Source organism: Hypanus sabinus, chromosome 1 (assembly GCF_030144855.1).
Source record: "Hypanus sabinus isolate sHypSab1 chromosome 1, sHypSab1.hap1, whole genome shotgun sequence".
Taxonomy (NCBI): domain Eukaryota; kingdom Metazoa; phylum Chordata; class Chondrichthyes; order Myliobatiformes; family Dasyatidae; genus Hypanus; species Hypanus sabinus.
This window is the reverse complement of record NC_082706.1, coordinates 143,553,988-143,581,438: the sequence shown is the minus strand read 5'-3', so window position 1 is coordinate 143,581,438 and position 27,451 is coordinate 143,553,988. Positions and strand designations below refer to the sequence as shown.

The 27,451-nt window shown below is 44.5% G+C and overlaps 1 protein-coding gene across 1 annotated transcript in view; it reads left to right on the top strand.

The window, feature by feature from the left end:
• Positions 1-27,451, top strand: part of LOC132404944 (laminin subunit alpha-3-like) — a 307,054-nt gene that overhangs the window by 79,644 nt on the left and 199,959 nt on the right. Inside the window, 5 exon segments of the mRNA XM_059989599.1 lie at positions 4,399-4,517; positions 6,739-6,829; positions 10,360-10,491; positions 12,958-13,020; positions 17,542-17,682. Of these exon segments, the coding sequence (XP_059845582.1) occupies positions 4,399-4,517; positions 6,739-6,829; positions 10,360-10,491; positions 12,958-13,020; positions 17,542-17,682 (546 nt within the window).

Below are 27,451 nucleotides of genomic sequence, written 5' to 3'. Positions count from 1 at the left end.
ATATAATAGAGCAAAAATTAATGGGAAGTTGGAGGACTGGGAAGCTTTTAAAAACCAACAGAAAGCAACTAAAAGGTCATTAAGAAGGTAAAGATGGAATACAAAAGTAAGCTAGTCAATAATATTAAGAGGATACCATATGTTTCTTCAGATAATGTTGACGATTTTCTAAGTGGAGAAAAATTGAGGTACAAATGGACCTGGGAGACCTTGTGCAGGATGCCCTAAGTTAATTTGCAGGCAAAGTTTGTGATGACGAAGGCAATGCAATGTTAATATTCATTTCAAGAGGAATGGAATAGAAATGGAAGGATGTAATGTTGAGACTTTATAAAGCACTGGTGAGATCTCACTTGGAGTATTATGAAGCGTTTTGGGCTCCTTATCTTAGAAAGGGTGCAGTGAAACTGGAGAATATTTAAAGGAGGTTCATGAAAATGATTCCAGGATTGAATGGCTTGTCATATGAAGAGCATTTGATAGCTCTGGGCTATATTCACCAGAATTCAGAAGAATGGGGGGGTGACCTCATTGAAAAGTATTGAATGCTGAAAGGCCTTGATAGAGCGGATGTGGAGAGGATGTTTCCTATGGTGAGACAGACAGACAGACAGACAGACATACTTTATTGATCCCGAGGGAAATTGGGTTTCGTTACAGTCGCACCAACCAAGAATAGTGTAGAAATATAGCAATATAAAACCATAAATAATTAAATAATTATAAGTAAATAATGTCAAGTGGAAATTAGTCCAGGACCAGCCTATTGGCTCAGGGTGTCTGACACTCTGAGGGAGGAGTTGTAAAGTTTGATGGCCACAGGCAGGAATGACTTCCTATGACACTCAGTGTTGCATCTCGGTGGAATGAGTCTTTCGGTGGGAGAGTCTAAGCCTAGAGGAGAAAGCCGCAGAGTAGAGGTGAGTCCTTTCAGAATGGAGATGAGGAATTTTTTTAGCTAGAGAGTGGTGAATCTGTGGAACTCTTGGCCACAGGCAGCTGTGGAGGCCAGGTCTTTATTTATACTTAGGGCAGAGGTTGATAGATTCTTAATTGGTAGGGATACAGGGAGAAGGCAGGAGACCAGGGATGAGAGCATAGTTGGATCAGCCTTGATGAAAATGGTGGAGCAGACTCGATGGGCCAAATGACCTAATTCTGCTTCTATATCTATAGTCTTAAAATGATAAATTGTGAGGTCAAAAGTCATTTTATTGTACTAGAACCATTCAATAGTCTTATAACAGCAGGGCAGAAGCTGTGTTAGAGCCTGATGATATGTGCTTTCAGGCTTTTGTATCTTCTGCCTGATGGGAGAGGGGTGAAGAGAGAATGTCTGGGGTGGGAGGGGTTTTTGATTATGTTGGCTACTTTACCAAGACAGTGAGAGTCTGGTTCTTTTGATCACTATAAATCTGTGTCCCTGTTTACTCACCTCCTCCTAGAAACATTTTCTCCCTATCTTCACGGATATCTCTGAAATTTTTGAACATCTCACAGGTATCTCGTCTTACCTAGTCACTTCTGTATTGGTGAATCCATGTCCGTGCACACCCAGCTCTTCTGATTGAATCTCCAATAAGTAGTTATCCCCTTCCCTGGGATCACCACAGACAGTGTAGTTGTGTTGGCTCAGTGGAGCCAGGATTCTCGAGCAAAGCTGGGCTTAATTCCAGCAGTATCCTCAGACACAGCTGGGGTTAGTCCCAGCATGAACTGTTTCCATTGACAATGGCAGATTCCAAAGAAAAAGGAATTAATGTTTGTATAAAAGCATTCCAGATGTTGCCTTGCTCGCCGTTACCATTATAACGTGTCACTGCTGTAATACAGGAGTTGAGGCAGTAGACACCCTGCAGAGATTGTCCTGTGCTAACTGCACTTCGTCTGCTTAAGATGTCTGAGTAGTAACGTGGCCAGCATACAAACAGGAGTCAACTCACACCTTAAGTGTGAGCTGCTCTCCATCACAGCTATAGGGAGATGGTCAGTAGCGGCAGGGGATAGAGGTACTGGCTTTCCCCACCAGCGCTCAGCTCCCTGATCCGTCCCTTCACACAGAAGCCCCTCTCATGACCCTTGGGTTATTGACCTTTAACTTCAGGACCCCGATTCTCAGCTAAACTCTCAGTGGCAATTTTAGAACTACCGGGTAAGACCGTTAGAGTCATGGAGTCACACAAGAAGGATGGTTGAGCTTACATCAGTGGTGCTGAGGACAAGAGAGTTGGGAACCTTAGGCTCCTGGGAGTGAATATCATCAATAGCCAGTCCTGGTCCAACCAGATTGACAACATGGCTAAGAAAGCTCACCAGTGCCTCTTTTTCCTCAGGAGTCTGGGAATTTGGCATGTCTCCTTTGGCCCTTACTGATTTTTATTGATGCACAATAAGAAAGCCTCCTATGTGGATGCGTCACTGCTTGATATGGTAACTGCTTGCCCACGATGGCACAAATCTACAGAGTTGTGAACAGAGCTTAGGAGCCAGCCTCCCCTTCATGGACTCTGTCTACATTTCTCACTGCCTTCTTAAAGCAAATTAAAGACCCCACCCACCCTGAACATTCTCTCTTCCCCCCTTACATTGGGTAGAAAATAGAAAAGCCTGAAACCAGGCTCATGGACAGCTTCTATGCCATTGTTTTTGAACTGTTCGATAGTACAATAAGATGGTCTCTTGACCTCATAGTCTACCTTGTTACGAATGTCCTTGAACCCTGTCTGTCTCCAGTGGACTTTCTCTGTTACTATATTCTTCATTCTGTTATTGTTTTCCCTTGTACCACCTCAATGATCTGTATAGATTTCATGCAAAGCAAAGTTAACCCTAGCTGCACATCTTTGGAATGTGGGAGGAAACTAGAGCACTTGGAGGTTGCAGAGAGAACATGCAAACTCCACACGGACAGCACCTGAGGATCAGATCAAACCTGGGTCTCTAGATCTATAAGGTAGCAGCTCAACTAGCTGCCACACTGTAGCCGAAGTCTGTCTGAGCTGGGGTTGGCAGAGGTTGAATAGTTTAGAAAGTTCAGTTTGGATTAAGGGGTATATAGACATACAAGGTATGGAGGGATACTTCTGTCGTAGAACATAGAGCCTAGAGTGGAACAGTCCATGATGGTGTGCCAATCTTTGAACCTGCTCTAAGCTCAATCTAACCCTTCCCTCCTACATAACTCTCCACTTTTTTTCATCTATGTGCCTATCTAAGAGTTTCTTTGACAGATAGACAGACATACTTTATTGATCCCGAGGGAAATTGGGTTTCGTTACAGTCACACCAACCAAGAATAGTGTAGAAATTTAGCAATATAAGACCATAAATAATTAATAATAAGTAAATAATGCCAAGTGGAAATTAGTCCAGGACCAGTGGCTCAGGGTATCTGACACTGTGAGGGAGGAGTTGTAAAGTTTGATGGCCACAGGCAGGAATGACTTCCTATGACACTCAGTGTTGCATCTCGGTGGAATGAGTCTTTGGCTGAATGTACTCCTGTGCCTAACCAATGTACTCCTGAGCCTTAATGTCTCTAACGCATTGAATACCAGCCAATCTAGATGTTGTGTGCTGAGGATTGAATCTCTTCAACCCAGAGATGTGTTGAACTGTACTACCAGAGTCTGAAATAATGGCATGTTTCACTCTATAATGTACAGCATATTTTTCTTATTAAATCTTTGGTTGAGTTACTGCTGGCCTCTGATTGGCAGCCCCATTATACACTCGTGCCCAGAATTCGCGCAAGTAATCGCATCTCCACATATTGTTTTTTGTTTTGTGCAGTGTAGATTGAACGGAGATGTTTGGAACATAATTTTGGCATGGATAATCTGGCTGCCTGTCGATGTCTCCTTGAGAGAAAAGTTCCTCCTTTTTTAACAGACTTTTTTTTCTGTTAGAATCCATTACTGAAACTCTTGATTGAGTTTTTTACCAAATGACAATTAGACAGTGAACATCAGAAAGTCCAAAGAGGCAGCTTGGTGCTATTTGTTATGTCCTTAAAAACAGAAAGTTTTCAACGAAGAATAGATTGTAATAGGGCAACAATAAACAGCCCATCTCCTTCTCCAATGCTCCACAGGCTGATGTCTCCTAGAAATTACCAGCTGCATAGATTTGCCCCTCATATTTCTAAAATCTCCCCCAAATATGTATCACTGGCATGGAGTCAGGGAGTCGTACAGCATTGAACCAGGCATTTCAACATAATAGGTTGAACCATCTGAGCTCATACCAATTGCCAGCAGTTGGCTCGTATCCCCCCCTATCCTATCCACATACCTGGCCAAAATGTCAGCCCAACAATTGTAGAATTTCAATTTATTTTAGTATAATCAAATTATTGGGGAGATGAGTGTTGAAATAATTTGGTGTCTCATTTTGCAGCTTGTAACTGCCACGGACATGCCAAGGATTGTTACTACGATGCTGTGGTGAGCCAGAGGAGAGCGAGTATGAACATCCATGGGCAGTACGAAGGTGGAGGTGTTTGCTTGAATTGCCAGGTATGAGGCAGGCTGGTACCTGGGAACAAACCTGTCCACTAGCTGACAGCAAATTGCTAGAGAAACTCAGCAGCTCAGGTGGCATTGGTGAAGGCAGAGGGACAGTGGAGGTTTAAGATTCCCTACAATCAGGATTGAGAAAGCAGAGGAAAGAGATTAGAGAAAATAGTGCTAGTATAAAGAGGTAAAATTGCACACACACACACACACACACACACACACACACACACACACACACACACACACACACACACACACACACACACACACACACACACACCAGTTGCCTTAGGGAGATCTGCTTCTGTAGGCAGCAAGATATGAAAACTACCTTCCCTCTTAGTCCTGATCATCCCTCTGCCCCCTTAGATGCTACCCAACTCCCTGAGTTGCTCCAGCAGGTGATGTGTTACTCCAGAGTCCAGCATCTACACTCTTGTGTCTCCTTTCAGCCACCAGCCCCAGATCTGGTACGTGAGGAGAGTGTGGAGTGTGGCATGTGATGCTCCTCATTTCATCACCATGAATTTTTCTGGCAATTTCCAATTGCCTCAAAGGCTGCCAATCTAACCACAGTAAACCTCTGATAATCTGACCCACGTGGAAGATGTGATATGGGACTGTCTAATTTTCTGACTGCTGGATGTTACTCACACAGAGTCAGAGTTGTAGGGCATTACAACATGGATCTTGATCCATTGGTCCAGGCTGACTACAATGCCCACACAGCTAGTCCCAATTTCTTGCATTTGGTCCATATTCTCCAAGCCCCATCTCTCCATATACCTGTTCAATGTTTCTTTAATGGTACTATTGTACCTGCCTCTAATTCCTCTCATTCCATATAATCTCCACACATTATCAGAGTTTTTCTGTATTTGCGTTCATAATTAACAGGAGCAGGCCATAAAACCTCTTTTTGTAGCATCCATACATATTATGATCTGGCTGCAAAAATGTCTTGAATGTTCTGACTGTTTAACTGGAGTGGAAGCAGAGGCCTGTTCAGCTGGGTGCAGTGACACAGCCTGCCAGTGTGGTGAGATGGTGCTAAACTGGCTGACCTGCATTGAGCAATTGGCCTTTCTTTAACCTCCTGAGCTGATTTAAACAATCTTTACCAGTGTTTTTAACAGGCATTTATCATACAAGGGGCAAAAGAAGAAAAAGTTTTATCTGTCGCTTTCCAGTGTGGAAATGGAGCAGTCAAACAAACACTGAGGCTATAAGACCAAACATCATAAGTTTGGATATTCAGCTTGTGACATCCCAAAGCTTTTCCAGAATCTTCAAGGCACCATTCAAGAGATTGATGGAATACTCCCCAGTCATTTGGGCAGAGTTATTCCATGCACCCAACATCCACCACATTACCTTTCCACTATCTACAAGTCCCGGTGTGATGGAATACTCCCCATTTGCCTGGGCAGAGTTAGTCTAGGCATTCAAAAAACACCTTGTTACCTTTCCATGATATACAAGTCTGCAGTGTGACTGACTGGAATCAGTCCATGTATTCAACAACCAACACATTGCATTTCCACCATCTTCAAGTCCAGGTGTGATGGAACACTCCCCACTTTCCTGGGTAAAGTTAGTACATGTACTCAGCATCCATAAGCGTTTCTCCCATCATGAAGGCACAATTCGGGGGTGTGATAGATCATCCCTCACTTGACTGCTTGAGTGCAGGGACAAACATCTTCAGGATGCTTGACAAAGCAGCATCCTAAACACTCCTTCTCTGCCTCCACCACCAGTGCACAGTGGCTATAGTGTGCAATTGCCACTTGACCAGCACCTTTAGGACCTTCCAAACCCACCAGCTCTGTCAGAGGTAGGACAAGTTGAGGGAACGACCATCCACAGGCTCCTTCTCCTAGTCACGTATTTGAAAGCACATTGCTTGTTCTTTCATCACCACTAGATTGAAGTCCTCCTCAACACCAGAGGAAGCATGTTCACTGGAAGGGCTGCAGTGGTTGAAGAAGGCAGCTCAGCACCTCCTTAGGGATAGGAAATAAACGCTTGCTTTGTGCGGCACATCCAGGTAAAACCAGAACTGAAACAGACCAGTTGGATAGAAGCAGATGTTAGTTAGCCTCAGGGTATGGTTGTGTCCTGAATGACCCGGTATTTTAACATCTCACCAGCTTGATGGAGCCTCCAGGAGCTGAAGTTTCATTAATTGTTGGTCTTGTGTTTCCAATCCTCTGTGCAGCACCACACAACTGGAACAAACTGTGAGCGATGTGCCCCATTTTATTACCGGAGGGCAGGAGTTCCCAAGGATGCACCGGATGGCTGTGTAGGTGAGCATCATCTCATGGACATACAGTGCTGTGCCCTCTATGTCAGCACAGTGTGGGCAACCTACAGCAGGCTCTGGAGGTGGGAGCTTCAGGAAACTGGCCAAAAGATGTTGTTGTACCTAGCCTGATATTGCCTCTGCTGACTTCCACTAAGAGTTAAGCCAACTGGGATGTGAAACCAGCACTGCCTACTCCCACATCCCCAGTAAAATAGAACCACCACATCTCAGTTAAGTCAGCCCTGCCCAATCTCACCATATTCCCAGTAAAACCAGCACTGCCTAAACCCAGCAGATTCCCAATAAAATCAACAATTCTGGATCCCAATACTTTGCAAATAAAACCAGCAGGGCCCAATCCCACCAGACTCCCAGTGAAACCAGCACCACCACATCCTAGCAAAATCCACATTGCCCAATCCCAGTAAAACCAGCACAGCCTGGTTCACCAGATTCCCAGTAAAACCAGTGCAACCCAATCCCAGCATGCAGTAAAACCGGCACTGCCCAGTCTCACCAGATTCCCAGTTATCTACAGATACGAGACTGCAGATGTCGGGATGTGGGGCAACACCAAAAGGCATTGGAGGAACTCAGTGGATCAGGCAGCACCTGTAGAGAGAAATGGATGGGCATAGACCATTCACCAGGATTGGAAAGAGAGAGGGGATAAACCAGCACAGAAGGGTGGGGGAGAAGCAGGGGAGCAAGAACTGAGAGGTGATGGGTAGATCCAGGTGAGGGGGTAATAGGCAGATGAGGGAGGGGAGAGGGGCAATGATATAAAGGCTGATAAGTGGACGAGATAAAGGTTTGAAGAAGATGGAGAGAGACTGGTGGACCATAGAATAAAGGGAAGGAGGTAAGGTGGGGTACCAGAGGGAGTAATGTGCCAACCCCACTAGTTACTCCAGAGCACAAGGACATAGAAAATAGGAATAAGAGTGTGCCCTTGATAGAGTGGATGTGGAGAGGATGGGATAAGGTACCGCATGCAAGACTTATTGAGAAAGTAAGGAGGCATGGGATCCAAGGGGACATTGCTTTGTGGATTCAGAACTGGCTTGATCACAGAAGGTAAAGAGTGGTTGTAGACGGGTCATATTCTGCATGGAGGTCAGTGACCAGTGGTGTGCCTCAGGGACCTGCTCTGGGGCCCTTCTCTTCATGATTTTTATCAATGACCTGGATGAGGAAGTGGAGGGACGCATTAGTAAATTTGCTGATGCCACAAAGGTTGGAGGTGTAGTGGATAGAGTGGAGCGCTGTCAGAGGTTACAGTGGGATATTGATAGAATGCAAAAGTAAGCTGAGAAGTGGCAGATGGAGTTCAACACAGATAAGTGTGAGGTGGTTCATTTTGGTAGCTCAAATATGATGGTAGAATATAGTATTCATGGTAAGATTCTTGGCAGTGTGGAGGATCAGAGGGATCTTGTGGTCCAAGTCCATAGGACACTCAAAGCTGCTGCGCAGGTTGACTTTGTGGTTAAGAAGGCATTTGGTGCGTTGGCCTTCACCAATCGTGGGATTGAGTTTATGAGCTGAGAGATAATGTTGCAACTATATAGGACCCTGGTCAGAGTCCACTTGAAGTACTGTGCTCAGTTCTGGTCGCTTCACTACAGGAAACCATAGAAAGGGATCAGAGGAGATTTACAAGGATGTTGCCTGGATTGGGGAACATGCCTTATGAGAATAGGTTGAGTGAACTCAGCCTTTTCTCCTTGGAGCGATGGAGGATGAGAGGTGACCTGATAGAGGTGTATAAGATGATGAGAGGCATTGATTGTTTGGATAGTCAGGGGCTTTTTCCCAGGGCTGAAATGGCTAGCATGAGAGGTTACAGTTTTAAGGTGCTTGGAAGTAGGTACAGAGGAGATGTCAGGGGTAGGTTTTTTCTGCAGAGAGTTGAGTGTGTGGAATGAGTTGCCCGCGACACTGGTGGAGGCAGATACGATGGGGTCTTTTAAGAGACTTCTGGATAGGTACATGGAGCTTAGAAAAATAGAGGGCTATGGGTAACCCTCAGTAATTTCTAAGGTAAGGACATGTTCGGCACAACTTTGTGAGCCAAAGGGCCTGAATTGTGCTGTAGGTTTTCTATGTTTCTATATTTCTCCACACTCTCAGTTCTTTGATTTCCAAAACATCTATCCCTGTTTATAACTGAGATAAATTTGCACTATTACGGATCAGCTGTTTGAATACCTGTCTCAGTTCTCCACTGACCTATCTCTTTGTTTATTTTTCTAGTCTACCTTAGACTCCACCTCCAACATTATAAACATCCTTATTTAATTTGAGGACAGTGGTTGTGGATCAGTAGGGTTCACCCTCAAACTGCATCTGGTCATGAGCAGAAACAATTTTCTGGAAGAATTCAGTAAATTGAGCAGCTTCTGTTTGTTTGTGTGTGTGGGGGGAAAGGAATGCAAGGTCAAGACCTTGTCTCAGGCTGGATCGGAGGGGGGAGATGGCCAGTACTTAATTCTTCTCCCTCCACAGATGCTACTTTATCTGCTTAGTTCCATCAGCATTTTGTTATTTGCTGCACATTCCAGCATCTGCAGTCTCTGGTGTCTCCAAAGTGTGGTCACCACCTCCTAGGGGAATATTTTACCACAAAATCTCTGATTAATGCTTCCTTATTACAAATCTAAAATAGCCTGTTGGGGAATGTGGGATGATTGTATAGAGGCGTTGAAAATTATGGTTGTGGTCAGCTGAGGCCTCCGTCAGTCAGAGTTGACCATGGATATTGGGTCCTAGCTGTCTGGATATGCAGGCCTGGGCAGCACGATATGGAGAGCAAACTGTTGCCCATGTGGCAAGCTCCCCCTCTCCATGCATCTGATGAACCCAAAGGAATGACAGAGACTGATTCTGTTTGGTACCAGAGATGTCGTAGGAGTTGCCAGTCGGCATTGAACTCAATATAGGACTGACCCCAGCTCCTGATTTTCTCTTGGGCTTTTCTCCCAAACCTTTCTCCATGAGTGGGTATAGCTGCAAGTCAGCGGAAGCTTGAGATCAGTTTTCCTTCTCCTAGACGAGCTGCTAATCACGTCTGACAAGGCCCATCTGACTGAAGAGACTGGTTTTAAGGCACCAGTAACCCGCCTTTGCCCCTTCTCCTGTCAGTAGAAACGGTTCTGCTGGGCGTAGTAGCTAAGGCACATGTGAAGGCCTGAAGCTGGACTTGGCTGTCGGAGGCTATTTGAGGTGGACACCTTTGGGAGCATTTAATAGGTAGTGGGAGCTTATCCCCATTACCACCCCTGGCTATAACAACCTTATGAGAGGTGTAGATAAAGTAGGCAGTCTTTTCCCAAGGGTAGGGGAGTCCAAAACTGGGGGACATAGGTATAGGGTGAGCGGAGAAAGATTTAAAAGGGCCGTAAGGGGCAACCTTTTCACACAGAGCTGCCGGAGGAAGTGGTTGAGCCAGGCAGATGGAATATTACTGCTGAACTGTGACTATGACTCTAAAACAGATCAATCCTGAACATGGTATCTTCTGCTCTTCAGCCTGCAGGTGTAACCCGGAATTTGCTGAGGGTTGTGATGAGACCACGGGGGTCTGTCGGTGCCAACCACGGTTCAGCGGGCCGGAGTGCAGCCGCTGTGCGCCAGGACACTACAACTTCCCCCAGTGCATTCGTACGTATGGCACCTTCCTCCATGCTGTGTGACAGACCCATGCAGCACCGAAGCAGGCCCTTTGGCCCATCCTCTTCTCCCTGACTCGCAAACACCAATCCCCATTCATCCCATTTCTCCCACTCGGCTACACGCCAGGGGCAACTTACCGCAGGCAATTAACCTGCCAGCATGCGCATCTCTGGGATACATCACAGCTTGGTATGGCAACTGCTGTGCACGTAACCGCAAGAAATGATAGATTTTTGGACACAGCGCAGCACATCAAGGAAATCAGCCTTCCCTCCGTGGACTTTGTCTACATCTCGCTGCCTTGGGAAAGCAGCCCAAATAATCAAAGACCCCACCCACTCTGGACGTTCTCTCTTTTCCTCCCTCCCATCGGGAAAAAGATACCAAAGCTTGAAAGCATGTACCACCAGGCTCAGCAACTTCCATCCCACTCTCATAGGACCATTGAATGATAAGATGGACTCTTGATCTTGCACTCTACCTTCTTATGGCCTTACCTGATATTGTCTGCCTGCACTGCACTTTGTCTGTAATTGTAGCACTTTGCTCTGCATTCTGCTATTGTTTACCTTGTATTTCCTCAATGCGCTGTTGTAATGAAGTGATCTGCATGGATGGCACACAAACAAAATCTCTTCACTCTATCTTATTACATGTTATAATAATAAACCAATTATAAATTCCCAAGAAAAATGACTCTGAGGTGTTCCTTCCTTTGTCTCCTTCCTCAGAACCAGGGCTAGTGTTAACATGGACGAGATCTGGTGGTTCTTATATCAGCCGCTCTCCGGGGTATGCAGGGTCATGCAGGTAATCCGTGCCCGCCTCCAGTGCCACAAAGGTGGGACCAGACACACAACTGGAGATGGGCACGCTGGTGATCAGTGTCCATTTGGTCTTGGACCTCTGTGCGTGGCCAAGTACTAACTGAAATCCAGGACAAGCTGTGGAAGCAGGCAGTGTGGTGGGAGGGGCATACAGCCATGTTGGAGTTAATATTCGACCTAACCCTTCCCTGCTCTACTGCCTCTACTGTGCTTTCTCCTCAAAGATGTTTAACCTAAATATGTACACTTTATGCTCTTCCCCTGTATCATTCCTGGTGGGAGTGAGTTCAACATTCCAGCCCATTTTTAGTAAAGGAGCTTCTGGATTTACTAGTGGCTGTCTTTCATGACTGACAATTAATAGTTATTAGACCATAGACCATAAGACAAAGGAGCAGAAGTCGGCCATTTGGCCCATCAAGTCTGCTCTGCCATTTCATCATGTGCTGATCCAATCTCCCCTTTAGTCCCATTCCCCCGCCTTTTCACCATAACCTTTGATGCCCTGACTACTCAGATACCTATCAACCTCTGCCTTAAATACACCCAATGACTTAGCCTCCACTGCCGTCCATGGCAACAAATTCCACAGATTCACCACCCTCTGGCTAAAAATTTTTTTTCGCATCTCTGTTCTGAATGGGCGCCCTGCAATTCTCAAGTCATGTCCTCTCGTACTTGACTCCCCCACCATGAGAAACAACTTTGCCACATCCACTCTGTCCATGCCTTTCAACATTCAAAATATTTCTATGAGATCCCCCCTCATTCTTCGAAATTCCAAGGAGTACAGTCCAAGAGCGGTCAAATGTTCCTCGTATGTTAACCCTCTCATTCCCAGAATCATTCTAGTGAATATCACATATTCACGATATCACATATACCAAGATACAGTAAAAAGCTTTTGTTTGGGTGCCATCTACACAGGTTGTTCTGTATATAAGGGCTACAAAAGGTATAAATGAGGTGATACGGTAGCATAGCAGTTAACCTAATGCTGTTAACGGAGCCAGTGACCCAGATTCAATTCTGCCACTGCTTGTGAGGAGTTTGTACATTTTTCCAGTGACTGCATTGGTTCCTCTGGGTGCTGCAGTTTTCCCCACATTCCAAAGATGTATGGGTTATTGATCACATGGGTGTAATTGGGTGAGATGTGCTCGTTGGTCCAGAAGGGCCTGTTATCGTGCTGTAACTCTAAATAAAAATAATCTCTTGGGCTTAGGTGGCAGGACCTCAAATAGAAAACAAGAGCATGGGGAATGGTGTTACGGTTACAGAGAGAGTGCTGTGCAGGCAAACAATAAGGTGCAAGGGGCTTTGCGAATTTCATGGGGACCTTTCACTCCTGAGGCACCCCTATCCTCTTTTCCTCTGACAATGATACGTCCTCCCTCCCCTCTCTCTGAACAACAAACACTCCTCACAGAGTTCTTTTGCCAGACACTTAGACTGTGTGTATGGAAAGATGGGGAATTGAGTGAGGGCTGTATGTTGAAGTGAGAAGCAAATCAGCCAGTCATAATGAACAGGGTGCCGGTCCTGGGGATTCGGTGGCCAATTCCTGTCCTTATCATTTTGTGTATTCTATGTTAACCTAATCAATGATGAACCTTTGTTCTTTCAGGGGGTCCATTTTACATCACACCCCGTCCGGTTACCATGGTCCCAACACCTGGACCTTACTACAGTGAGTAATTACAATTTATATTCAGCACAGGCAGCCAAACCTTTGGTGAATACTGTGTCAGGATGGGCTCTACTATCTCACTGGAGACGCAAGAGGTCGCAGACACCGGATCTGGAGCAAAACACAACATGCTGCAGAAACTCACTGGGTCAAGCAGCATCTGGGGAGGCTAGCAGAGAGATAAAGGATCTCATCACAAAATATTTCCCTCCATTGATCATTCCTCCAGTGAACATGGAACAGTTCAGCACAGTACAGGCCTTTCAGCCCACAGTGTTGTGCTGACCTTTTAGCATTTAAAATGAATCTAATCTTTCGCTCCACATAGCCCTCCATAATACTTTCATCCATGTGCCTGTCTGAGAGTCTATTAAATAACCCTGATATATCTGCCTCCACCTCCATCTCTGGCAGTGCATTCCATGAATTCACCATGCTGTGCATGGTGTTATGCTTAAAGTTATGCTCTCTCCATAAGATGATAAGACACAGGAGCAGAATTAGGCCATTAAGTCTGCTCTGCCATTCAATTATGGCTGATTATCCCTCTCAACCCCATTGTCCTGCCTTCTTCCTGTAACCTTTAATGCCCCCATTAGCCCATCAACCTCTGTTTTTGATTCTACCCAATGACTTGGCCTCCACAGATTCACCACCTTTCGTATTTCCACCCTGGGAAAATGTCTCTGGCTGTCCACTCCATCAGTGCCTTTTATCATTTTGTACACCTCTGTCAAGTCACTTCTGTCATCCTCCTTTGCTCCAAAGAGAAAAGCCCTAGCTCACTAAACCTTTCCTCATAGGACATGCTCTCTAATCCAGGCAGCGTCCTGGTAAATATCCTCTGCTCCCTCTCTAAAGCTTCCACATTTTTCCTATAATGAGGTGGCCAGAACTGAACACCATACTCCAAGTGTGGTCTAACCAGAGTTTTATAGAGCTGCAACATTATCTCACGGCTCTTGAACACAATCCCCCGACAATGAAGGCCAACACACCATACATCTTCTTAACCACACTATCAACTTGTGTGGCAATTTTGATGGATCTATAGATGAACTCCACCTGCGTGTATCACATCACACTTCTCTGGGTTGAACTGCAGTACTTTGTGTTACTCATATCTTACCTGTTTATCTTAGTGCTACTAGATACAACAGACTGTGGCAGGGAAAGAGTTAATTGAGCGAGGCATTTCCATTTATTAATTCCTGTCAACACCTTTCAACTTGTAAAGACGTGTGGGTCTGTGGACTCCCGTGCATTGTTTCTCCTTGCCTTGTTTATCCACAGGAGTAGTTGTTTAATTTTCCATGAAGTAAAATAATATTCACAGTGTGGGGTTAAATGACATCATTCATTACATGAAGAAGATTAAATTACACATTTTGCAGCTAAGGAGATTGCCAACACACACAAAATGCTGGAGGAACGCAGCAGATCAGGCAGCATCTATGGAAATGAATAAATAGTTGGCGTTTTGGGCTGAGACCCTTCATCAGGACTGGAAAGGAAGCGGGAAGATACCAGAATAAAAAAGTGGGGGAAGGGGAAGGAGGCTAGCTGGAAGGTGATAGGTGTTGCTGGGTAGTTGGGAAAGGTAAAGGGCTGCAGATGAAGGAATCTGATAGGAGAGGAGAATGGACTATAGGAGAAAGGGGAGGTGAATCGGCCCGGGGAGGTAATAGGCAGGAGAAAAGGTAAAAGGCCAGAGGGGGGAATAGAAAAAGAGGGAAGGAGGATGGAATTTTTTTTAAATCAGTAGGAGAAATTGATATTCATGCCGTCAGGTTAAAGGCTACCCAAACAGAATATGAGGTCTTGCCCCTCCACCCTGAGGATGGCCTCATCATGGTATAAGAGGCGGCCATGGACCAACACGATGGAATGGGAGTGGGAATTAAAATGATGGGTCACTGAGATGTTTCGCTTTAGGTGGATGGAGCACAGTTATTTGACAAAGCGGTACCCCACCCACCTCCCAATTTACAATGGGTCGCACCGGTGTAGAGTAGGAACACCATGCACAATAGGTGACCCCAGCTGACTCACAGGTGAAGTATTGCCTCACCTGGAAGGACTGCCTTGGGCACTGAATAGAGGTGAGTGGGAAGGTATAGCAATTGGCTGCTGGGAGAGAGATTACTGGAGGTGAACAAGGGAATCACAGACGGAAAAATCCCTTCAGAAAGCAGAGAGTTGGGGGGGAGGGGAGAGGAAGTAAACATCTGTTTGGTGGTGGGATCCCTTTGGAGATGGCAAACATCGCAGAGAATGGCATGCTGGATGCGGAGGCTCGGGGTGGTAGGTAAGGACAGGAGGAGCTCTAACCAGTGGGAAGATGGGGTGAGTGCAGATGTCCGGGAAATGGAGGAGATGCAGGTGAGGGCAGCATCAATGGTGAAAGAAAGGAAACCCTGTTCTTTGAAGAAGGAGGCTATCTCTGATGTCTTGAAAAGGAAAGCCTCATCCTGTGTTTAAGATTTCCAACAGTTTTGCTATTTCTTAAGCATTGTCTTCTGGACACACTATTATTGTTAATATTTGGATGGGGCTTCTTTAAAAATGAATGCATCTGGATGTAAACAGGGATCAGGTAAATGTGAAAAGGAATTGCAGTAAATTTTACTCTGGTCCAATATTTCTGCTCTGGTATCCATGCCGAACATCAAGTACCCAGATATCATTATCCCATTTGTCAGCACTTGGTCTGTGGACTTACTGGTGATTCAAAGGATCATCTAGGTACTTTACAAATATTGTAAGAGTACCAGACAAACCCAGTCTTTTCAACCTTCCCTTTTAGCTGAAAGGTTCCTTCCAAACCAGCATCTTTGTGAATCTCCTCCCTAGTGGAATCACCTGCTTTCAGCAGGGAGCCAACCAGCAATGTGCACAGTGTTCCAGTTGTAATCTGACCAAAGACCCTTGCTTTAACCCTCTATTTACATATATTCTTCATGGACATCTTCAACACTTCACTCATCCAGGCTGCTGCCCCCACATGCTTCAAATGAGCCACCATCATCCTTGTACCAAAGAAATCTACATCTTCAGAACTAAATGATGACAGTCCAGTGACATTGACACCAATCACCATGAAGTGTTTTGAATTGCTGGTAATGGCACATGTCAAAAACACCATTCCTGCCACACTGAACACCACTCATGAGCATGCTTACTGACAGAACTGCTGTAAGACTGATGCCAAAGCACCTGGCCTTGACACACTTAGGACACTTATGTCAGAATGCTGTTTCTGGATTTCCCACAGACCTTGGTGAACAAACTCCTACTCCTCAGTTTAAATACACCACTGTGCAACTGGATGTTGGGCATCCTAACCAATAGACCTTAGATAGTAAGATGCACAACTGCTCTTCCCTCCCCATCCTTCTCAACATGGATGACCTGCAGGGTTGTGTGCTTGACCACTGCTGAACACTCTAAACCTAAATTCCTTTCCCCCACAGATGCTGTTCAACCTGTTGAGTTCCCCAGCAGATCAACTGTTGCTTCAGATTTGAGCATCTGCAGTCTCTTGTGTCTCCAAGCATCGCTTATGCCTTCTTCAACATTCACCACTCTACCTACCTGTACTGCAACCTTCAAGGATCTATGGACATATGCCAAGGTCCCTCTGTCCCTTGGTACTCCCAAGGGCCTTATTTTATGTGGTATTTCTCTCCAAAATGCATCACTTCACACTTATCAGGATCACATTCCACTTGCTACTGCTCTGCCTAACTCACCAGCTAAATAACATTTTCTAACCCAAGACTGACATCCTCTCAATGATACTGTGGTTGGGCAACTAGGGATGGGCAATAAATGCTGGCTTAGCTGGCAAAGTTCACATCCCATAAATAAATTTTTAAAAACTGATACTTCAGTACTAGATAGGGGAAGATTTGTTGGGGAAGTAGAGCAAAGGTTTCAAAGGTTCTGGGCAGCTCCAATTAGAAGATGCTAAATTACCGTATTTCAAAAAATTAATAAATAGTGCAAAAAAAAAGGAACGAAGAGGTGATGATCATGTGTTTATGGCCTGTTCAGAAATTTGTTGGTGGAGGGGAAAAGCTGTTTCTGAATTTCTGGTTGTGGGCCTTCAGGCTCCTGTACCTCCTCTCAAATATTAGTAACGAGAAGAGGGCAATTTCCAGATGGTGAGGGTCCTCAGTGATGGATGGAAATGAACACATACTTAGCTAAGTAAAACTGCTGTCTGACCTACCCTACTGAATGTTTCTACTCTTCTCCACTTTTTTTTGAGAATTTATAAACCTAAATAGTTTTACCACAGATCGTCAAGATTAGAAACTCACTGTGTGTGAAAATAAGTTTGTAATTCATGAGAACATGATGGAACATGAAAGTTATGAACAAGTGCAATCTTATTCTGGCTTCAAAAGAACATGAGGTACAGTACTGAAATGCTTTGGAGCGCATGGTATCAGAGTACATGGACTGGCATCTTTGCATTGTTCCTGATCTCCAACTCATTGCCTTTGTTTCCTCCAGATTGTAGGTGTAATGTCCAGGGCACTGTTGGGAACACCTGCTATGTGAATCCTGACATCCAGCGCTGTGAGTGCAAACCTCGGTACATGGGCCCCTATTGCAGGCAATGTACTGCAGGATACTACGGGAGACACTGCCAACGTAAGTACATACACTTATGTAAGAAGAGGTTGCAAGCTAGTGTACCATCTGATTAGATTGACTTTTTAAACAGATAAAGAGAAATAACTTTACAGTGTGGTTGATATCTGGAACTCAGTGCCAGAGGTGACATTTAAATAGGCAAAGTAGAGAATGATAAGGTGCTAATGTGGGCAGATGAGATTAGTGTAGATGGGACAAAAGGTGAACCTGGACATGATGGGGCAAAGGGCCTGTTTCTGTACTGTATGACTCTGGGATTCTCTGAGTCTTGTGGGAAGACCAAAGACAAAGCCTTAAACATCGAGCCTAGTGGCTTTGAGATGATGTCATGAAGCCTTTCCCCATTACAAGAAGGAAGTGGGGCTTTGGATTGGGTACAGAAGAGGTTTACCAGGATGCTGCCTGGATTAGAGGGCATGCGCTATAAGGAAAGGTTGGACAAACTTGGGCTGTTTTCTCTGGAGCGGCAGAGTCTGTGGGGAGACCTGTTAGAAGTTTATAAATTTATGAGGTAGGGAAGCCAATCAGTCTTTCTCCAGGATAGAAATGCCAACTACCAGGGAGCATGCATTTAGGATGAGATGGGGATAAATTTGAAAGAGATGTGTAGGGCAGGATTTTTTTTTTTTACACAAAGAATGATGAGTGCTTGGAGCAGACTACCAGGGACAGCTTAGAAGCAGACACAATAGTGTGTTAAAAAGTCTGTTAGATAGACACATGAACATGGAGGGATATGGATCATGTACAGACAAAAGGGATTTAGTTTAATTTGGCATTCTGTTCAGCATAAACATTGTGGGCTGAAGGGCCTGTTCTGTACTGTATTCTATGTTCTAACACAGAGCACAATGGGAATCTGAATTTCTCTCCTGCAAAAAGATGTAGGATGTACAATGGGATCAAGGTTTAGATGTTGGGTCTACTAAAGACTTCAAAGGAGTCTCTAATCTTCCAAAACTGGATCTGTTAGTTTCTTCGTAATGAAAGAGTAACAGAATCGCTGGTTAGGTTCAGGTCAGCCACGTTATAGTTACCCACTGCAACTGAATAGTCTCCTGCTCTCCAGAAACAGGCCCTTCAGCCCACCATGTCAATGTTGACCTTTTATCCTGTCTACACATTCCAAAGCAGAATGTCATGGACCATTGAAAACAGACAATTAATCATGATCTAATTTCTATGTTTATAAATGGGTCAATGGGGAACTTGAATTCAAGTATTTCAATAATTAGAGTGGGAGAGTCATAGAGTAATATAACATGGAAACAGGCCCTCTGGCCCAACTGGTGGCTGACTGCAAACTAGTTTCATTTGCATTTGGTCCATAGCCCTTTAAACCTCTCCTATATATGTATTTTGAGCCATCAACTCTAAATAAGTGAATCAGAAACATAAAGTTAATTCCACTGCAATGTTGACCATGGAACCATAGAAAGATACAGCACAGAAACAGACTTCAGATCTCCAAGTTTGTACTGACAATTGCCCATCCTACCTTATTATTCCCCCTTCATTCCCATCAGCTCCCTCCAGCTTTTACCCCTCACCTACACTCTAAGGGCAGTTTACCGTGGCTAATTAATCCAGACACCTGGTTGTCTTTGTGATGTCAGAGGAATGCAGAGCACCCTGGGTCACAGGGAGAATGTACAAACTCCATCCAGGCAGCACTGGAGGTCAGTATTGAGCTGAGGATGTTGGATTTGTGAGGCAGCGGCTCCACCAGCTGTGTCACCAAGCTGCCCAGAAACCTCTGGATTGTTGTAAAAACCCCACAGTACTTTAGCAACATCTCCTCATAGAATCATAGAGCAACACCACACTGACATAGGACCTTTGGCCCAAATACTCCATTCCAACCAGGTGGTCCCAATTTCCTTCATGTGACTCATCCCTCTAAGCTCATCCCAAATCCTCTGTGTAGCTATCCAACTGCTTCTTATACCTGTCTCTGGCAGCTTGTTCCCATCAGGAAATGTAGACAAGGCTTCACACAAATGCAGAGTCGCAGAGACGATTTAGTGTTGAACAATCACTTTTAATAATTAACTGAAAGATCTTGGCCTGAAACATCGACTGTTTGTTCATTTCCATGGATGCTGCCTGACCTGTTGAGTTCCTCCAACACTTTGTGTATGTTGCTCTGCAAAATAACAAGCCACAAGGGGCCACAAAACAAGGGAGAATGATACTTAACACAACAAGGTAACTGAAGGTTAGGAGCAACTGGTTGAGATTGATTAGTTTGATGGGTGAACAAGGACTGTGGATGATACCTGGGCTTAAATAGGCTGCAGGTGATGAGTTTGAAATGAGTGGCAGGTGAATCCTGTTAGCTGGGTGGAGACCTGGAGGGGCCTGCCTTTGCAGGCCTGACAGGAACCTCCCCCCCCCCCCCCCCCCAATGACTGGCACCCAATGGCCAAGGACGACTCGGTTGAGTCTGGTGACCTCTCCAGTTGACTAGATACTGCACATCCTGTGTATGACAACATGAATCCATCTACTGCAAATCGTGCACATGGGATCACCTTCCACCATCTGGCTCAGGCTCAGGTGGGTTGAGGCAGGACACATGGAAGGTAGGTGTGATCCTGAGGAACGGTGGCAACTGGAGATGGTAAGTGACTGGATTGATGCTATGGGTGATCTTGAAGGGACTGATGAACCAGAGCAAAAGCTTGTGGGAGATCTTGGGTGGACTGCCAGACATGGTCCCAAAGCCAGAGTAGTCTAGCTGGACACTGCTAGCAGTTGGCCTGGATGGTATACATCTTGCCTTTCAAGCGCTTTGGGGTGGCTCTGATGGTTACGGGCCAGCAGACCTGCATTCCAGCTGTGCTCCATTGCAAGGGTCCTGAATTCCACTGTGTAATTCAGCATTGAGTACGAGTCCTGACACAGGGAAGTATGCATTCCGCTGCACCCCTTCCACATCCTGGACGGCTGTAAACCTGGCACATCTCAGCGGTGAATTCCTCATATTTATTGCAGATAGTGGTTTAATCGTCTCAGTTAGTGGCAGCCCAGGTCAGAGCTCATCCAGTCAGGAGAGAGATAGAAACATAGAAAATAGGTGCAGGAGTAGGCCATTCAGCCCTTCGAGCCTGCACCGTCATTCAGTATGATCATGAATGATTATCCAACTCAGAACTCTGTACCTGCTTTCTCTCCATACCCCCTGATCCCTTTAGCCACAAGGGCCATATCTAACTTCCTCTTAAATATAGCCAATGAACCAGCCTCAACTGCTTCCTGTGGCAGAGAATTCCACAGATTCATCACTCTCTCTCTGAAGAAGTTTTTCCTCATCTCAGCCCTAAAAGTCTTCCCCTTTATCCTTAAACTGTGACCCCTCGTTCTGGGCTTCCCCAACATTGGAAACAATCTTCCTGCATCTAGCCTGTCCAATCCCTTTAGAATTTTATACGTTTCAATAAGATCCCCCCTCAATCTTCTAAATTCCAGTGAGTATAAGCCTAGTTGATCCAGTCTTCCTTCATATGAAAGTCCTGCCATCCCAGGAATCAATCTGGTGAACCTTCTCTGTACTCCCTCTATGGCAAGAATATCTTTCCTCAGATTAGTGGACCAAAACTGCACACAATATTCTAGGTGCGGTCTCACCAAGGCCTTGTACAACTGCAGTAGAACCTCCCTGCTCCTGTACTCAAATCCTTTTGCTATGAATGCCAACATACCATTTGCCTTTTTCACCGCCTGCTGTACCTGCATGCCCACCTTCAATGACTGGTATACAATGACACCCAGGTCTCGTTGCATCTCCCCTTTTCCTGATCGGCCACTGTTCAGATAATAATCTGTTTTCCTGTTCTTGCAACCAAAGTGGATAACCTCACATTTATCAACATTAAATTGCATCTGCCATGAATTTGCCTACTCACCTAACCTATCCAAGTCACCCTACATCCTCTTAGCATCCTCCTCACAGCTAACACTGCCGCCCAGCTTCGTGTCATCCACAAACTTGCATTTAATTCCCTCGTCTAAATCATTAATATACATTGGAAACAACTGGGGTCCCAGCACTGAGCCTTGCGGTACCCCACTAGTCACTGCCTGCCATTCTGAAAAGGTCCCGTTTACTCCCACTGTTTGCTTCCTGTCTGCCAACCAATTCTCTATCCACATCAATACCATACCCCTAATACTTTAAGTTTGCACACTAATCTCCGGTGTGGGACCTTGTCAAAAGCCTTTTGAAAATCTAAATAACCACATCCACTGGTTCTCCCCTATCCACTCTACTAGTTACATCTTCAAAAAATTCTATAAGATTCGTCAGACATGATTTTCCTTTCACAAATCCATGCTGACTTTGTCCGATGATTTCACCTCTTTCCAAATGTGTTGTTATCACATCTTCGATAACTGACTCTAGCATTTTCCCCACCACCAATGTCAGACTAACCAGTCTATAATTCCCCGGTTTCTCTCTCCCTCCTTTATTAAAAAGTGGGGTAACATTAGCCACCCTCCAATCCTCAGGAACTAATCCAGAATCTAAGGAGTTTTGAAAAATTACCAGTAATGCATCCACTATTTCTTGGGCTACTTCCTTAAGCACTCTGGGATGTAGACCATCTGGCCCTGGCCCTGGCCATCTGTCTTTAATCCCTTCAATTTACCTAACACCACTTCCCTACTAACATGTATTTCCCTCAGTTCCTCCATCTCACTAGACCCTTGGTCCCTTACTATTTCTGGAAGATTATTTATGTCCTCCTTAGTGAAGACAGAACCAAAGTAGTTATTCAATTGGTCTGCCATGTCTTTGTTCTCTATGATCAATTCACTTGTTTCTGACTGTAAAGGACCAACATTTGTCTTGACCAATCTTTTTCTTTTCACGTATCTATAAAAGCTTTTACAGTCAGTTTTTATGTTCCCTGCCAGCTTTCTCTCATAATCTTTTTTCCCTTTCCTAATTAAGCCCTTTGTCCTCCTCTGCTGGTCTCTGAATTTCTCCCAGTCCTCAGGTGTGTTGCTTTTTTTTGCTAACTTATATGTTTCTTCTTTGGACTTGAAACTATCCCTAATTTCCCTTGTCAGCCACAGGTGCACTACCTTCCCTGGTTTATTCTTTTGCCAAACTAGGACGAACAATTGTTATAGTTCATCCATGCGATCTTTAAATGCTTGCCATTGCCTATCCACCGTCAACCCTTTAAGTATCATTTGCCAGTCTATCTTAGCTAATTCGCGTCTCATACCTTCAAAGTTACCCTTCTTTAAGTTCAGAACCTTTGTTTCTGAATTAACTATGTCACTCTCCATCTTAATGAAGAATTCCACCATATTAAGGTCACTCTTACCCAAGGGGCCTCGCACGACAAGATTGCTAACTAACCCTTCCTCATTGCTCAATACCCAATCTAGAATGGCCTGCTCGCTAGTTGGTTCCTCGATATGTTGGTTCAGAAAACCATCCCGCATACATTCCAAGAAATCCTCTTCCTCAGCACCCTTACCAATTTGGTTCACCCAATCTATATGTAGATTGAAGTCACCCATTCTAACTACTGTTCCTTTATTGCACGCATTTCTAATTTCCTGTTTAATGCCATCCCCAACCTCACTACTACTAGGTGGCCTGTACACAACTCCCACCAGCATTTTCTGCCCCTTAGTGTTATGCAGCTCTACCCATATCGATTCCACATCCTCCAGGCTAATGTCCTTCCTTTCTATTGCGTTAATCTCCTCTCTAACCAGCAAGACTACCCCACCTCCTTTTCTTTCCTGTCTATCCCTCCTGAATATTGAATATCCCTGGATGTTGAGCTCCCATCCTTGGTCACCTGGAGCCATGACTCTGTGATCCCAAGTATATCATATTCATTAATAACTATCTGCACATTCAATTCATCCACCTTGTTACGAATGCTCCTCTCATTGACACACAAAGCCTTCAGGCTTGTTTTTACAACACTCTTAGCCCTTATACAATTATGTTGAAAAGTGGCTCTTTTTGCTTTTTGCCCTGGATTTGCCTGCCTGCCACTTTTACTTTTCACCTTACTACTTTTTGCTTCTACCCTCATTTTACACCCCTCTGTCTCTCTGCACTTGTTCCCATCCCCCTGCCACATTAGTTTAAATCCTCCTGAACAGCAGATGTTGAATGCAATTTTGTCTCGGTCTGTAGAATACAGAGGTGGCTGGAGCTCGAAGAGCAAGATGCACTGGGACAAGAAGTTGTGGCAGCGGGTTTGGGGGGGGGGTCCTTGGAAGATTTTGGGGACTGGAATCCAGGGCTATGAGGAAGGAGGTTAACTAGTGTAGTGTTGTTGCAACAAGATGGAGAGTTAGTTGAGAGCAGTGAGCAGATGGTTAGTGGTTTCCTGCTGTCTCTGGATCGTGAGCTCATGTCAGTAGAAGAGAGGTGAGTAAACTCTGTGAGTCAATCACTTGTTCATCCATCCCGTCAGGAAACTTAGAAGAGGGCTGACCCAAATGCAGAGTGGCGGAGATGATTTAGCAATGAGTGATCACATAAAAATAATAAAACTGGAAAATAACAAGCCATGGGAGGGGCAGGTAAGAGGCACAAAAGGAGAGAGAATGGATACTGAACACAACAAGACAACCAGGTAACTGAAGGCCAGGAGCAACTGGCTAAGGCTGGCTGGTTTAATGGGTGAACAAGGACACTGGGTGAGAGCTGGGTTTAAATAGGCTGCAGGTGATGATTTGGAAATTAGTAGAAGGTGACTCCTGTTAGCTGGGTGGAGACTGGATGTTGACTGCCTGAGCATGCTTGACAGTTCCAGATACTCTCATACCCTCCACGTGAACCACCTCTCAGGTCTATTTTAAATCCTGAATCTTTGCCCCTATGTTTTCTGAATAAATGAATAAAGAATAAAGACTAAGCCTAGCCAACCTCTCCCTGTAACTCAGGCTCCTTCAGTCCTGGCAACATCCTCATAAATCTTTTCTACAGGGAACAATATCTGACCTCCTTACCCAGACTAGTTTATACATGACTCCTGACCTGATACAGCATTCAAAAAAACATTTGGATCAGTGTATGGAAAGGAGAAGTTAAGAGGGACATGGGCCAAAAACACATATAGCTCCCTGTGCACCTGGTCAGCATGAACTTGTGGGGCTGAAGGGCCTTTCTCTGTGCTGTTTGACTCCATGACTCATCCGGCTGCCTCCTCATGGTAGCACTGCCAATGATGAATATACACTGCAAACAAATAGATGATAAAATCTCTACATTGGATACCCGCCATGGCTTTCATCTTTCATTTCCATATTGTTGATCCAGCAGCCCCATGTGGTGAGCCAGGACCTTGTGCTAATTGTTCACAGCCTTCCAGCTGAAGTAAATGTGCCCCTTTATAGGGCCCATGTGACTCAGTTGCAATACTAAGGCTGTGCTTCATGTTTCTTTGCTTTTGAAAATCAGAATGTCTGCATGAAATTAATTAAAAAAATCTATGAGGATTCTTTCTACATGCAGTTTTCCAATTACCTACTGGTTTGCAGCTCACTACCAGATCATCTGAAACAGGAACAGGAGACAACTCAAATCTCGGGGCCAGTCTGATCACTTAATTAGTAGATCACAGTTGTGATTTTAAGTATAGCAGGCAGGTCCAGCAAGTAGTTAAGAAGGTAAGTGGCATGTTGGTCTATATTGTGAAGAGAGTTGGAGTTTAAGAACCAGGAGACAAAACTGTAGATGCTGGGATTTGGAGCACCAGACAGATGCTGGAGGAACTCAACAGGTCAAGCAGCATCAATGGGGTGGTGCTGGGGGGCTGGGGGAATGTGGATGGTTGACATTTTGAATTGAGACCCTTCATCTGGACTGAAAGACGGTCAAAAGTCAAAATCAAGTTCAAAGTACATTTATTATCAAAGTACGTATGCAGTATGCAGTACGTACTTTGATATAATTAGTGGAGTTCTGCAGGGATCTGTACCGGGACCTCTGCTGTTTGTGATGTATATAAATGACCCGAATGAAAATGTATGTTGGGGGGGGGGGTTGGTTAGTAAACTTATGGATGATACCAACATTAGTGGAGTTGTGGATAGTGCAGAAGATTGGCAAAAATATAGCACAATATAAATCAGTTATAGCTATGGGCTGAGAAATGGCAGATGGAGTTTAATCCAGATAAATGTGAGGTGTTGCACCATGGTTGGGCAAATGCAAGGAGGCAATACACTGTTAAGGGCAAGGTTCTTAACAGTGTTGCTGAGCAGAGAGATCTTGGGATCCAAGTTCATAGCTTCTTGAAAGTGGCTACACAGGTCAATAGGGTGGTTAAGAAAGCTTATGGAATGCTTGCTTTTGTTAATCAAGGCATTGAGTTCAAAAGTCATGAGGTTATGTTGCAAATTTATAAAACTCTGGTTAAGCCACATCTGGTTACTGCCTACTGATCTGGTTGCTCCACTATAGGAAGGATATTGAGGCTTTGGAGAGAGTGCAGAAGAAGTTTACCAGGATGCTGGCTGGTTCAGAGGGTATGTGCTATCACGAGAGGCTGGATAAACTTGGGTTGTTTTCTATGGAGTGCTGGTTAATTTACGTTTTTCTTGTGAATGCTACTTATCTGATGGTCTGTGGCTGTGATGCTGCTGCAAGTGAATTTTTCGTTGCACTTGTACATGATTGTAAACTTAGATCTGTGAGTTTTTATACCAGTTCAGTTAGTCTGGTTCTTTGTTTACAAGGTCCGAGCAGTGCCCAATAAAATGGTAGATTTCAACAGGAACTGAGAGGCTCCTGAAGCGGGCTCCATTTCTCAGGTGCTTGAATAGGAATGGAAGTGTTTTGAAATGTTTTGCTTTCATTTTGAGTAATTTTTGTTTTACCAAGAAAACGCTAACCAATGTACATCTATTAATTTTATATATGATGCCATTTTTAAGGTCACTTTTGTCCATTTTATATTAGATTTCTTGCAGTTGGAAAATACTTTTAAAAACTATCCTAGAATCTGGATCCACTAGCAGACATTTTTAATATGCATATCATGTGTAAAAGTGCTTATAGAAATTAAATCAGCTGGTACTTCAAGATGGAGCCAGCAAATAACGCAACCAATGGCAATGCACTGCAGTTCATGAAGCTACTTCTTTTAATTCTTCTTTTAAATATGATTCTACTACTAAGCTTCAGGTGATTGGAACCTGTGATTTACATCTTGATGGTGTGTTTTTGGGCTGATTGAGTGAGCTGGTGCTTTGCTGACTCTGAGACTGTTTGGTCAGGTTAGGAGTGGAGTGTGTGGCCTGGACCTCGAAGCCTGGAAATGAGGTGGGAGTCCATGATGGAATCCAATGCTTCTCTCTAATTGAGTTGTTGAGCATGGTTAAAGTTGACCAGGATGAGAGCAGAGGATGGGTGGGTGTTTGGTGCAGTCTGCCTGTGTTTGACTGATCCTCCTCTCCTTTTCGTTAGCTTCTGCTAAGGAAAGTGCAAGAGTCTTGTGATCCAGGTTTCAAGGATTGTTTGGCAAGACTATGGACTCATTTTAGGAGACTCCTGAAGACAAATTTCAGAGTTGTATTCTGTACTCATACTTCGATAATAATTCTGTTTTGAATTTTTGAATCTTTGGAATGAAACAGCATTGAAGTATAGAGGGATGTTGGGGTCCAGCTCCATAATTTACTACAAATAGCTACACAGCTGGATAGGTGATGAAGAACACTTGCACTCACTGGTAGTGGTGTTGAGCACAAGAGTAATAAAGTCATCTTGTAGCTCCAT